This window comes from Electrophorus electricus, chromosome 4 (genome assembly GCF_041902795.1).
Source record: "Electrophorus electricus isolate QZ-2024a chromosome 4, ASM4190279v1, whole genome shotgun sequence".
In the NCBI taxonomy this organism is placed as follows: domain Eukaryota; kingdom Metazoa; phylum Chordata; class Actinopteri; order Gymnotiformes; family Gymnotidae; genus Electrophorus; species Electrophorus electricus.
In genome coordinates, this window is record NC_137500.1 from 32,016,389 (window position 1) to 32,029,272 (window position 12,884).

At 47.4% G+C, this 12,884-nt stretch overlaps 1 protein-coding gene across 7 annotated transcripts in view; it reads left to right on the forward strand.

The window, feature by feature from the left end:
• The first annotated feature begins 369 nt into the window (after positions 1-369).
• Positions 370-12,884, forward strand: part of itprid2 (ITPR interacting domain containing 2) — a 28,402-nt gene continuing 15,887 nt past the window's right edge. For 2 of the 7 annotated variants that reach the window (XM_035523905.2, XM_035523904.2), the window contains exons 1-4: positions 384-504; positions 9,312-9,533; positions 9,986-10,028; positions 11,479-11,528. In XM_035523905.2, the coding sequence (XP_035379798.2) occupies positions 9,350-9,533; positions 9,986-10,028; positions 11,479-11,528 (277 nt within the window). In that variant the 5' untranslated portion in view covers positions 384-504; positions 9,312-9,349. Of the gene's footprint in view, positions 505-7,762; positions 9,044-9,155; positions 9,208-9,311; positions 9,534-9,985; positions 10,029-11,478; positions 11,529-12,884 lie in introns of those variants that run through there. The other 5 variants (XM_081713314.1, XM_035523908.2, XM_035523906.2 and 2 more) reach the window with 5 other exon arrangements.

Consider the following 12,884-nt stretch of genomic DNA (forward strand, 5'->3'; position numbering starts at 1 on the left):
ACGTAGCCACCACAAAGCCATGTAATGTCTGTGCAGATCTCACTATACACATTCATGCACGTATGAATACTTAGACAGACAGAAGACTTTTCCTCAAATTTATTTTTGCAAAATAAATATTTGAGTGGGTGGGGGCAAAGGAAAATGACCTTGTCAGTGTTAACGTCTTTGCCTATTTTCCGGACTGGAAGGGTAAACAGACGCCGTTACAGCTGATTTCAGAGATCCTGGGAATTTTAAAACATCCCTGTGGCTCGGCTGAAGGCGTTTCACAGGCGTGAGCCAAGAGTGCACTGCGCGCGTTCTTCCAGTAGGTTACAGTCCACGCGCACTTTTCGACCAGCTCGTACGGCGGACTCGCCCTTGCGGCGCGTGTGCGTTTTCCGGAACAGGAAGCGTCGCGGGCTGGTTCACGGACTTCGGCAAAGTTTGGCAGACGCCGCGCGCGTCTCGGATACCGTGTCTACACGCGCTTGTTACAAACGCCAGGTCCTGCCTGAAATGGTAAGATCGCTTTGTTGCCGTGAAACTGTTCGTCCGGTCTGCTGCTAATTCTGTTTCACAAACGTACTTTTACGCGTGCTTGCGGTTGAGGTAGAGTATTATTAGAAGTTCATTCTTTGAGGTTCATTCGTGCTTTCAACGTTTTTTTTGGTTTTGTTTGCTTGCTTGTTTTTGTTTTGTTTTGCCCTGAAATGCCATTTGCGTTACCGAGTTGTTAAAAACAAAGGTCGATGTGTCAGACTGTCTGTCTAGCTTGCTCTTCAGTGCCAGTGTTGTGGTTTTTCATCTGGTCTTGATTCCAGGAGTCGCATGACACCCAGTCCACTAAACCACGAAGCATTTTTGCGAAAACGAGAATTATTTGGCTGGAATTGTTTGGAGAAATTTCGGATTGTTCTTGAGCTCAGAGATAGTCGTGTTTCTCGGTGTGAAAGCTGTTTAATGGATTACTCGAGTGTGCGTAATATTAACGAGCGCTTTATCTAATGCTTATTGCCAGTTCCACGACAGACCAGTAGTAAGTTGGGTCGGAACACGAGGCGGGAAGGCCGCGTGTAACACCTCTCTAAACATCATAGGGTGCTATGCAGATTTGACCCCTTTTTGGTCAAGGACCAGACAGACCATTGCGATTCACTGTGTACTCGATTCCGTGGAAACGCATCAGTGCAGTATAATAATATACGTTAGGGGGTGGGTGGCCTTGAGTGTACGGTCCAGATCTGGAATACTGCTGTAATATCAGATAGACTAAACCTAAACGTGAGAAACGGAAGGAATCCAGACCAGGATGGAATGTTTTCCAGCATTATGGATGCCGCAGTGATGGAGAAATCGAAACAGAGAGGTGACAATAGTGCTGTTTCTTTTTTTAAGTAATGCGAGCCGTGGATCAGACTGTTAGCGTGAAAGTTTTGCTGCTCGTGTACTTGCAGTGGAAGACTGTACACTTTCTCTGTCTGTTCTGGTAAATGAGATTAGCGCAGGCCTGTTTTATCTCTAGTTCAGCGTTTGATCTGATTGCGCCCCGCACCGCTCTACCCAACCCTAACCCAATCCTACCCAACCCCGCGTGCCTGCTTGGCCCAGGTGTTTGGATTAATCTGGTTGAATTACGTCACTGGCGCGGTTCATTCGGGAGACTAAAACGCGCCCGGTGGGTGTGCTTCACAAACCCCGCGCATAAGTGCCTCACGCGGGGGATATTTGAAGTGCACTTTTCCTGGAATTAAGAGTCCTCATTTCACTAATTGTACTCTTTTGTCCATTTGCTCCGTGCACTCACCCCGTGCGACGATCAGTGTGGTGGATATTAGTGGCGCGTCGCACCAGAGGACGGAAATAGAGATTTATTTCCTGTAGGTCTGTGTTTCACCACTATAAGCAAGGAAATCACAAGCTGCTTGTTTACCTTTTACTCTAGAGATTTCTGGTGGATTGATGATGATGCCCTCTAAAATACCACAGAAGAAATTTGCAAAAAGCAGTCCTGTAAAAACAGGCATGACTTAAAATTACTGTCTTTTTATGGTGGTGTTTAAATGTCACTGAAATATAGTGTGCGTTTAATTTGGCCTGCCACTGAAAATTCGAACATCTTCATACTGTTCAAATGGGATGGGTGCAGATGTAAGCATCTTCAACTAACTGCCAGGTGCGTGTGTGTTTATGATCTCTGAGTTATGGTTTCATTTATAGATGTTTTTCCTTGGAATCTTTTCCCTCTCCCAGATGAGCATGTCGGTGTCCGAAATGGGAGATGTATCCATGTGGATATTGATGATGAAAACCTCAAATAAATTGTAAAGAAAGGGAAGTTCTTTTAGGAGTCTGAGAGTAAGTGGCAGTGTTTTAAGTACCGAACGTTGTTAAGTTTCATATGAGTGTATATAGTCCAAGTTTTAGTTTAGTTTGGCCTGGTGTCCGGTCTTCAGAGCAAAGTCAGGTCACAATTATGTAAGCCTTCTGTCGTCTTTCCCCTCGCAGATCTGTGGATCATTCACACAGACTGCTGAGCACTGCAATACAGTGACAGGAAAGAGGAAGTCTGTGTTGCCGTGACAACCATCGCAGGTCAGCATGGCAAGGGTTTCTGATGTATCACCACTGCCCTCTGGGTGAAAGTGATCTTTTACCTGCGTCTTTTCTTTCTCTCACTCGCTCTCTCTCTCTCTCTCTCTCTCTCTCGCTCGCTCTCTCTCTCTCTCTCTCCCTGGCAACGTGTGCTTGGGTAGCTCTGTCTGATCATCCTACTGTGGTGTTCGTGTGCCAGTTTCACGCCACTGGTTGCTGCTGTGGGAGAACAGGGTGGTGAGTGTCACTGTAGCAGGAAGCGAGTTGTGTGGACCCCGTCCACAGGAAGCAAGACTGGCCGGGAGCCTGCATGCCAGCCCCATCTCCCCAAAGAGAGTGTAAGCAAGATTAGCCTAGCTGTCTGTCTGTCTGTCGACGTAGACTGTGAGTGTAGCTTGATTCATAATAAAGCACCTACGAATGTGGTTGTTTCTGCTTTATCTCTGCCTGATGGCTGCTTCTGCTCTGGGTTTTCGTTTCGCTGTTTTTAGGAGTCACAGAACTTGGCCGGCCCTGAAGGTCTTGATTTTTCAAAAGCAGAAGAATAACAAGCCAACATATTAATCCGAACATATCAAGCCGCTTCCTTTGGCTGCAGGTGTCCGAGGTGGTGTGGCTGCTCTAGCAGACAGCTCCACCTGTAGCTCTGGAGGGGCCACAGTGGAACCCAGACATGCTGACTACTTAATTGACAGTCCAGTTGATTGACATGTTTTGGAGTGAAAAATGTAATCGCTATGCAAGCTATTTAAAAAATGTAGTTGTGCATTTAAAAAAAATGTTTCTTAGTTCTAGGTTAATCTGGCAAAAAGAAAGCCTGGCTACATCCCAGCAATGTAGTCATATCCACCACATGTTCCATGGCAAAAGAACCTTAACTCCAACCGATATCGCCTCTCATCATAAATGCAAATAATAAGAACAGTCACATGTACAATTTGCTTTCATCACAAGTTTGGTTTTGCTTCTCAGCCAGTAGCCTCTTTGTCCATTTTTGTCCTGTTTTCATCCAACCAATAAAAACAGCCTAATAGACTGGTTAAATAAAATAAAAAACTTATAATTGTGTTTGCTAATAAAATGACATGACGTGTGTCTCTGCACGTTTGGCACTCTGTAGTTTTACTGCACTACTGTTTTGCTTGTTTGCTAAAATGGTTAAACGTCTTGTAAGCTACTTGATTTGAAAAAACAAAACTGCTCCCAAAGTAGCTTTCAGTAAGTGAAGACTAATACACGATATAACCTTACATTCTGATGCCCAAGGAATAGTAGGTCACTTAGCCAAGAATAAAATGGACAAGTTTTGTTCTTGGGGCTTGTCTGTACTGCTCTGCTGAGGAGTCCACAGTGAGAAAACGTTTCCTCTAGTGTTCACAGTGCTCGGTGATGGACTACAGCAGGTAGAGACGGTGGGAACTCAGACAGCTTGGGGAAGTGATTCGGCTCGACCTGTATTTGAAAGGTAGTGACACCTGTCTACTGGCAAAAGGTCCAAAAACCAGAAAAGCTGGAAACGAACCTGCGCCACAGTGTAGCTGCACAGGAACCTGCAGAGCAGGACGGTTCCTTAATTGGTTGTGGCGCTGGAGCCTGTGGATTCCAGCGTTGTCCCCATGAGCTGTGGTGTTGTCCCTGGGACCTCGGCCAACTTCCATCTGAGATTCATATACTTGATATTCATCACAAGGGTGCATGTGTGTGCGTTCGTGTTTGCATGTATGTTTGCTTATGTGTGTGTGTGTGTGTGTGTGTGTGTTTGCACGCACATGTGTTGTTCTTATTCTATGAAAGACACATTGATCAAAGGACAGCTTTGCTTATCACCATGGTGCTATCTGTCTGTCTGTCTGTCTGTCTGTCTGTCCAGCCCCACATTGCTTTAGGCATTCAGTACTCGAGCTGTGAACAGAGCAACTGTATGCGTCTGCATCCTCAGTCCCGCTGCCGTGTTCGCTCCTAGTCTCATTCGGGCGGGATCTTTCCCCACAATGCATTGCAGCACTCTGGAGCCCCAGGCGGCACTGACCTTGTTGGGCTAATGATTAAACACTGAGACTGTAATGACACCTGCTGCTGCCGCCCCAAACACTGTCCTCTGGCTCCAGCGAGGCAGAGCGTATGCATGTTCTGGTGCGTGCACACACACACACACACACACACACACACATTGTCTAGTTCTTTATTCCCCTCTCTCACCTTGCTTTAATGCTCTTCAAAAGACAACAATGCTGTTTCTCTGCATTCTTCTGCCAGACCTCGATCACGCCGTGTGGTAAGACGTGCCCTGACTTAAACGGTCCCCCGGAGAGGTTGTCAGCATAAACGGTACCCTGGCCTGTAGAGTCTGCACCCTCTCATCTGTTAAACAGACTGGCGTTACTCTCTTGTGATGCTGAGGACAGCTCTGCCTTTCACCACGGACTCCTCCGCACAGCTCAAAGGCTGCATGTCAACCGGCTTCAGTGCTTGGAAATCTTGAAGCGTGTTCCCATGGTTTATTTGACCGTGCTTGAGCATGTGTGAGTGAGTTGTTGTTGTTGTTTTGTTTTTTTTGTCATTTTCTGCACTCTGTTCTGGCATTGGGTGAACACGGTACTGAATGCAAATTGTGCCACCCCACATTAACACACCAAGCACCCAGTGAGGACCTGCTCGGTGCACAAAACACACCTTTGAGTTTCGTGAATTGACGTGTAAAAGTTGGAATGCCAGCTTTCAGATTTCATGGCGTCTTGTAAGATTTTTCCCTTCTGTTTTTATTTGCTTAATCCTTCTTTAGTGCTTTTTTTTTTTTTTTTTTTTTTTTTTTAAGTGCTCAGGGCTTTGATTTACTGATCTGGGCCGCGGATGGTGTGTGTTGCTCTAGCGTTTCACTAACAGAACAGCGGGTCCGTGCTGGGTCTCTCGCTCGCGCTCTGTCTCTCTCTCCCTGGGTTAGGCTGACACTTTTATGGGCTTTGGTGAAACTGTCCACATGTACAGTCAAAAGAATGAAGGTAAAGTATGTCTGGCACGCCGAGCCAAACCAAACACTGGGGCAAAAAAAAGCTGACACTTCCTGCCCAGCTCCGAGCACCTCAGGCTCTAATGGGCAGCCTGGGCTTTGATATTGTCTGGATTCATTGTTGGAGTTCAGGTTGGTTTTTTTTGGGTTTTTTTTTGGGAAGTGGCTCTCTGTTCCTGAAGAGAAGCGGATAACGTCGCTGGCACGGTCCGGAGCATTACCCAGAGTGCCTTTACTGTAAGCACACTGTCATGTCTGGCTGCAGCCGTGGTGCGGGCCACTGGCGTGTCGAGAGAGGAAGTTTCAAAGACTCCCGTCTTCTTGCCCATCTGCAGACGGCATAGAAATTGCCGTTTTGCTCGTTCCGCCGGCGTTTGTGTTCTTTGGAGTGAATTTTAGACACGCATCCCCCTCACACGATAACGTTTCTTCTGGCGGGGGCCTGAGAAGGAGCAGGTGTCCTCCATTTGATAAGTGTGTGTGTTTTTTTTTTTTCTTGCTGTTGCAACCCTTCTGCGTTGTTTTGCATCGATAGTCACAATGACAAATACATAAGCGCTATTTTTAAGTGCTATGGGATTCTGAAAAGGGCCCCATTATTGACCCCTGAGGGACTCGCGGGCGGGATAAAGGAAGAGATTTCTTTCACTCCTATGCTACGCACCACCCGTGCCTGCTGCCGTTACACAATAACACAATGAAAGCCTGTGCGTCAGTGCACCGTGTCACCCGACAGGCGAGCTTGTTCACATCCCTTACGCTCCCGGTGGTAAAGGTCATTGAGGGTGGCTACAGTCTGCCAGTTGCGGTCCTGCTGCTAGATTATATGCGGGCACGAATGCCTCCAGCAGACTTTAACAAGCCTGGGTCTGATGGGTCTTATCTCGCCGTGCCTGGAAAAGCTACTGCTGCCGTGGCAACCTTTCAACTTGGTAACTAGATAACGTATCAAAGCTGGTTAGTGTTCTTTTTTTGGTAAATAACATTTGTGTGTTTCTGGCAGAAGGCAGTGTTTGTTTTGGTTTGACGAGAGCAGGAGAAACAGTATCGTGACGTTTAGGCTTGGGGGTGGACCACGAGAGCGTCTCTTCCACTGTGTTTTAAAATCGATTGGATTTTTGTGATTTCACACGTATGCATTTTGAATCCATACAGTCGTCTTCTAGCTTCTGCGTCCTGGGTGTTGTTGAGAAAGTCGGTGCGCTCCTTACGTCTGGAGGGTCTCAGGGGTGTGGAGGCGTTCACGACCACTGGCCTGTCAGCCCTGCAGCAAGATGTGGAAACTGGTTTATACTGGTCTATTTTCTGCACAAATAAGGTGTGGGTGTGTGTGTGAGACCTTTTGGATCTTGTTTTATTTTTATATATAATACATATTTATTTATTAGTCCTGCTTTTAATAAGGGCTGGTGCCAGAAGAGCTCTTTCGTGCTGGGTTTAGGCTAAATTAGGAACCTTGTTTATTCCAGTGTGTGGAGCTGAAACAGCTGCAGGCCTGAGTAGACATACAGATGTTTTTCACGGTCACTTGCCTCACTTCCCATTTTCTCGTCTCCAGCTTATATGTTCTGCTTGTGCACCTCGAGAGAGATCGAATGGATGACATTGACAACCCAAGCCTGTGTGGGTCAAATCCCCCCCCGTACCCCTGAACAGAGTAGCGCTGGGTTAGGAGCGAGTAGGGCTGTTCTGGGGTCAGGAACAGGGAGTTCTCTCAAAAGCCTGCAGACCGTGTTGCTGGTCTGTGTTGCCTGATCCGAGTGGGGTTCAGGTGGTGCATGTCGTTGGAATGCGAGCTTTGCTGGTGGCGTTACTGTCAACATGTGGGGCTTTACTTGGTGAGGTCGTCGTCTTGGTGTGCCGGAGACATGAGTTTAGCGCCAATGGTTTGAGGGACGGTGTGTGCTTTGGAACCTGAAACAGTATCAGATCCTCCATGTCACAACAAGAGGGAGGGAGAGGGAGAGAGTAATGGATAGGAGTGAGAAGGGAAGTCGGGTGTGGGTGTGGGTGTGGGAGAGAGTGAGCCACAGACTGAGAGTGTCGGGGAAAGAGTGGTCCGTGACCGCTTACTGCCCTGCGCCGTGTCACTGACCTGCTGGCATTACATCCGTGTGTGTGTGTGTGTGTGTGTGTGTGTGTGTGTGTGTGTGTGTGTGTGTGTGTGTGTGTACGTGCTGATTGGCCAGTGTAGCTCACAGGGTGTCATGTCGGTGACGTTCCTCCAAATCCCACACTAACCCAGCCTTCTCCCTCAAGTGTAAACTTTTAAATTCAGGCGTGTAAATACCGGGGGGTGTGAGTGCAGAGAGAAGGGCTTTGTGTTTACACAAAGAGGCAGCTCCTCACACTCCACACGGACATGCATGTCTTTCTCCGTGTGTGTGTGACTGAACGTGCTTGCCTTTATTTGCAGGTGGGAATGGACCACATCCTGTAGTTTGGCCCTGGGTGTGTGAGACTGCTTCTACACACTGACGCTGTATAGCACAAGACCAGCCAGGGTTGCAGTTTTAAATTTTTCGATCTGCTGTATCATGAGACTGATTTTACTAGGATTGGAAATGCAGTCTTTACCTGTAACTTACAACACAAAGATTTTGGTCATTAGAGGAACTGAACTGTGATCATGCCTTCTTGGTTGGTTTGCCATTTACTACAGTATATACTGAATTAAACTTTTGTTTGTGTGAAACATTGGTAACTTTCTCTGGACGAGAGCGTCTGCCAACTGCTGGGAACGTAAATGTCGAATTTAAGGGTCTCCACACAACTAAGTAATCGAGTAAAGGAGGAAAGAAAACAACTTCACATCAAAGGAACCAGATACAGTACTGATGTGACCTGAACCCGGGTTAAACATTGTTAAGCTGGAGTTGCTACAGGCATGGGTCAGAGGAACTTGTAAAGGCCAAATTGTCTGTGTTGTCATTTTTCACTTTATCCGAGTGTTTGTTCTCCTGCGTATCAAGACACGTTGACTCTGGGTTGGATTTTACCCTGAGTGTGATGTTAATTACCCTGAACTCTTTCCACAGATAAGAGAGCTGGAAACCCAAGCTCTGATGTGTTTGACTGTGCAGCACAAACATGGGCTCACACCGTGTTGCCGGCGAGCGCGTCTCTCTCTCTCTCTCTCAGCCATGCGTTGGACTCCAGTCTCGCCCCCGTCTAGTAGGGTCTGAACATCGCGCTGGAAATAGACGCAGCCTATTAATAGCGCCTGTGTGTGAACCTGGCGCAATTCTACCCAGAGCTGATAAATCCGTCCCACTTGACCGGTCCAGGCCTTGAAGTGCTGATCTGAAAACAGGAAATGACTCGGCACCAGTTTGTAATCGCTGAGCTAAACATACGTTTCCTGCTCCACTCGTTTTCATACTCTCTCCATCTCTGCCCCTCTCCTTCCCTGTTTGTATCTCTCTCTCTGTGCGGTCTCGCCTCGCCTGGAGTGTGTCGGTGAGTCGCAGCCTGCGTCCTGCCCGTTGTTTGATTTGATTTTCTGCTGATGAGCCTTTTGTCATGCGAGTCCTGTCTTTCCTCTTTCAAACGCGCTTTTGTGCGACTCCAGACGAAGTGTCGGCTGTGTGTGCTCATGTTTGCGGATCGCTTCATTTAAACAGGCACGTGCTGGCAGTCGAAAGAGAAACTAGTGCTTCAGAGGCATGTGCTAGCTAGGATCATGTGATCTGGAGCTCTCTCTCTCTCTCTCTACCCCCTCTGTCAGCAGGTAAGCAGTCCCCCTCTCTAGTGTGTTTAGACAGCATGGATGAGGGCGAGGTGTCTCCGTCCTGCACCAAGCCCAGTTGGAGTGCCGCCTCTCTGAAGCGCATGGCGTGGGCGCACAGCCGAGACTCCTGGCAGGCGCCGGGGTCTGTGGACCAGGCCACGGAAGCGCAGCTGCCTTCTCCGGCTGCTGACGACAAAGCCAGCCCCGCCACAGAAGCAGGTACCCCTGTCCGTCAGTCCGCCTGCCGGGCCGGTATCCAGGCGTCTTCTCCTGCTCTGGAGGAGCACCGGAGCTCTTTTTCCAGTGGTGGTGTATTCCTGCCTGGGCTGTATATCCACACAGTGGCGTTTCCAGTGTTAGACTGGTTTGACTGGGTGTTCAGTGCATTGTTTGGATTTACAGAGCTCGTGAAAGTTAATATCTGTTATTCGATTAATATCTGTTAAACTATTTTGACTTATTTTCCTGCCTGGAATGAACTGTAAGACGTCAATATGCCTTGAAAAATTTTTGTGTTGGTATGTGAACTGTTGTTCGTTTGTTAAACCTGTACTGTGAGCACAGCTACAGATCTCTGTGTAAATCAGTGTTCAGCTAGAGTTCTCTGTGTATACTTTATCTCTGTGTAAATCTGAAAACTTTTGCAAATGTCCTTTTATGTTTTATTTTAGGACCTATACCTACCAAAATAGCCAAGTGGTTAAAAGGCTGCAGGTGAGATCCCAAGCGATTACGCAACTTGCCACATTCAAATGCAAGTGATGTCAGCCAGCAGTGTGGACACGGTGTGACTGGAATACTTCACGCTAAATTACACCAGGGTTTGCAAAGTTTCAACAGTGTCTCTCTCTCACTCTGAGCAGTGTGGTGCACAGTGCGTTCAGACAGATGTGAACGGCTTCACGTTTCTCGTTACCAGACATTTCCTGCTCAGTCAAGTAACCGGCTATTTTATCATGTCACAGAGGGGTGTGTGTGTGTGTGTGTGTGTGTGTGTGTGTGTGTGTGTGTGTGTGTGTGTGTGTGTCGAGAGATCTGTAGGTTTGCACAGTGTGTCCGTGTGTCCTGAAAAACCCCTGGCGTTTTTCTAGTTTGGGGGCTGTAGTGGATCAGAAACTCTGCCACCGGTTTCAGTTCCTGTAGAGACTCATAAAATTGACTTGTTGCACAACGTAGAACAAACACCTCACAGGCTCTAAATGTTCGTCATCTCTCAGGTCATGTGCTGATCTCACACACACACATACACCCGTCTGCATTTGTGTGCGCGCGCTCTCTCTCTCTTTGTCTCTTGGTTTACCAACAATTCTGGATTAGATTGTTTAATCAAATATCTGGAGTAGCGCACAGTTTCCTTTGGCTCATGTGATCTGGGCAAATGTGGTAAGAGAAGGCAGGGGGTGGGGGCAGATGTTTGAGTTCCGCTACCCCGCACTGGGGCAATAAGGCATTCCTGCGCAAAGTCGGCGAGCGTGCGTGTAATCCGTGTCTGATTTGAAAGACACCCGCTCTCCCTGCGCCGTACGGACAGCCAGGTGGAGTTTGGTCAATATCCAGGGGTGTGGGAATTATGTAACGTAGAGCAGGACGGTCAGGGCCTTCCTCCGCCTCGGTGGCCGCAGTGCGTGTACCTGTCATGTCCTGCCCACTTTCTCACGGTACTGCAGGACACGGGTGTCTCCGAACGACCGTGGTGGCCAGGGATGAGGGCAACTGTGTGTAAGTGTAATTCCTCGGAACGACTACAGTGCAGGAGTACATGCATTGAGGTGTAGAATGCGATGTGCGTGCTTGTGCGGGGGAGGGCGTGTGCGAGTTTGCCTGCAACCATCGGTACACAGAGCAGGTTGGGGCGGGGTGGTCACGAAGTTCACTGCGAGGTTAACTGAAAAAATCTAGTACTGTCACCTTTATTACTGCAGCATTATTATGTTGAGATGTGGTTTGAAACGTTTCCAGTACATTTCTGAGCGTTGTTTTTGTTCAGTAGCTATGAACTGTAGCGTGTGTGTGTGTGTGTGTGTGTGTGTGTGTGTGTGTGTGTGTGTGTGTGTGTGTGTGTGTGTGTGTGTGTGTGTGTGTGTGTGTGTGTGTGTGTGTGTGGTAGTAGCATGGAAGTGTGTCCTAGAGTGTTATGTTGTAACGTAACTGTGTGTGTCCACAGGACTCCTCTTGGAGCTTCTCTGGATGAACAGTCCAGCAGTCTGTCCAAAGGTAAGTGAATCTTCCACACTGCGTGTGAGAGAGGAGGGTGGGGCCCTTGGGGGCACTGAGTTTGAGGGGCTAGGCCAGCGGCACCCTGCCGGTTGTACCTGTGGACTCCTGGCATTGTTTATCTCTGCACCTCATGTTTACAATCAGTTACATGGGTGTGGGCCTTATCACCAGCTTTCCTGAGCTGTTCCGTCTCTCAGACTTCACCGTGGTGTAACATCTGTTTCTGTCCTTTATAAGGAGCTAGGAATGTGTAAGACTGTTCTATTAATCTGGAGGAGGAAGCAAAGCACCTTTGCAGAACTGTCATAAAGAAACATAGAAGGTTAAGTTGCTCTGGTAACTCCTACAGGCTTGAGGAGTCCCCCATGTGTCTGAGGTCTTTATCAATGGTCGTGATTAAGTGTCAGTATCTGATGTTTCCAGATGCTAGCACTGACCCCTGTCATAATAGCGAGATGTTCGTAAGCACCAGATTGCGAGTGTTGCATCTTGCAATCCTTATGCTTAATCAAATGTTCACCCACCCACCACTGGTGATGGTATCCGGCATAACCGGTAACCAGATGATGGATGGTGCACTTTTCCTTAAGTTCTCTACTTACTGACACAGTCGCCTTGGCAACCAGACCCCACAGCATTCTAACCACATGATTGGTTCATTCCAGATCTGTATTCACTGAGGTGACTGGTTCATGTCAATTGGCATTTAAGTTACATTAATTACATTTTTAAAGCTTTCTCATTACCATGATGGCTATTGCTGTTTACTATGTTTACAGGAAGTGGTTTTTGAATGTTGATCTTCTCATCCCACTCGGGTATTGTATTATCATCTATCAGCCGTGCTCAGTTCTAAAGCTTCTAAAAGGTTTTTAGCTACGCATATGGATGACTTGTTTATGTGGGAGGAGCTTTATTTAGACACAACATAACCAAATGTGAATCCCCCTGAATGACGCTAATACAAGACTGTGTGCATTTGAGTGTTCACGTGTGTGCGCGCGCTCGTGTGTGTGTGTTTCTGACTGCTCATGCCATTCAAAGCCTCCCTATTTTTTTAATTTTTTTTTTTGTTTCATTCCAGTAGAAATCTGATCACATTATCCTTCCATTTCCACAGAAGCATGAACATAGCTTTCCTCGGAAATCTCATCATTAAACTATGTCCCTATGTTACTCCCGGTGAGCGCTTCAACTCGGAGGCCGCTGTAAACATTAAACATCCACATGAAAGATGGAACCATGAAGTGTTGATATGAAGTCTTACAAAAAAAAAAACAATAAACAAGAATACAACTAAGCAGACGACCCACGCTGACTAGTCCAACGAAAACCGAATATATTTACTGTTTC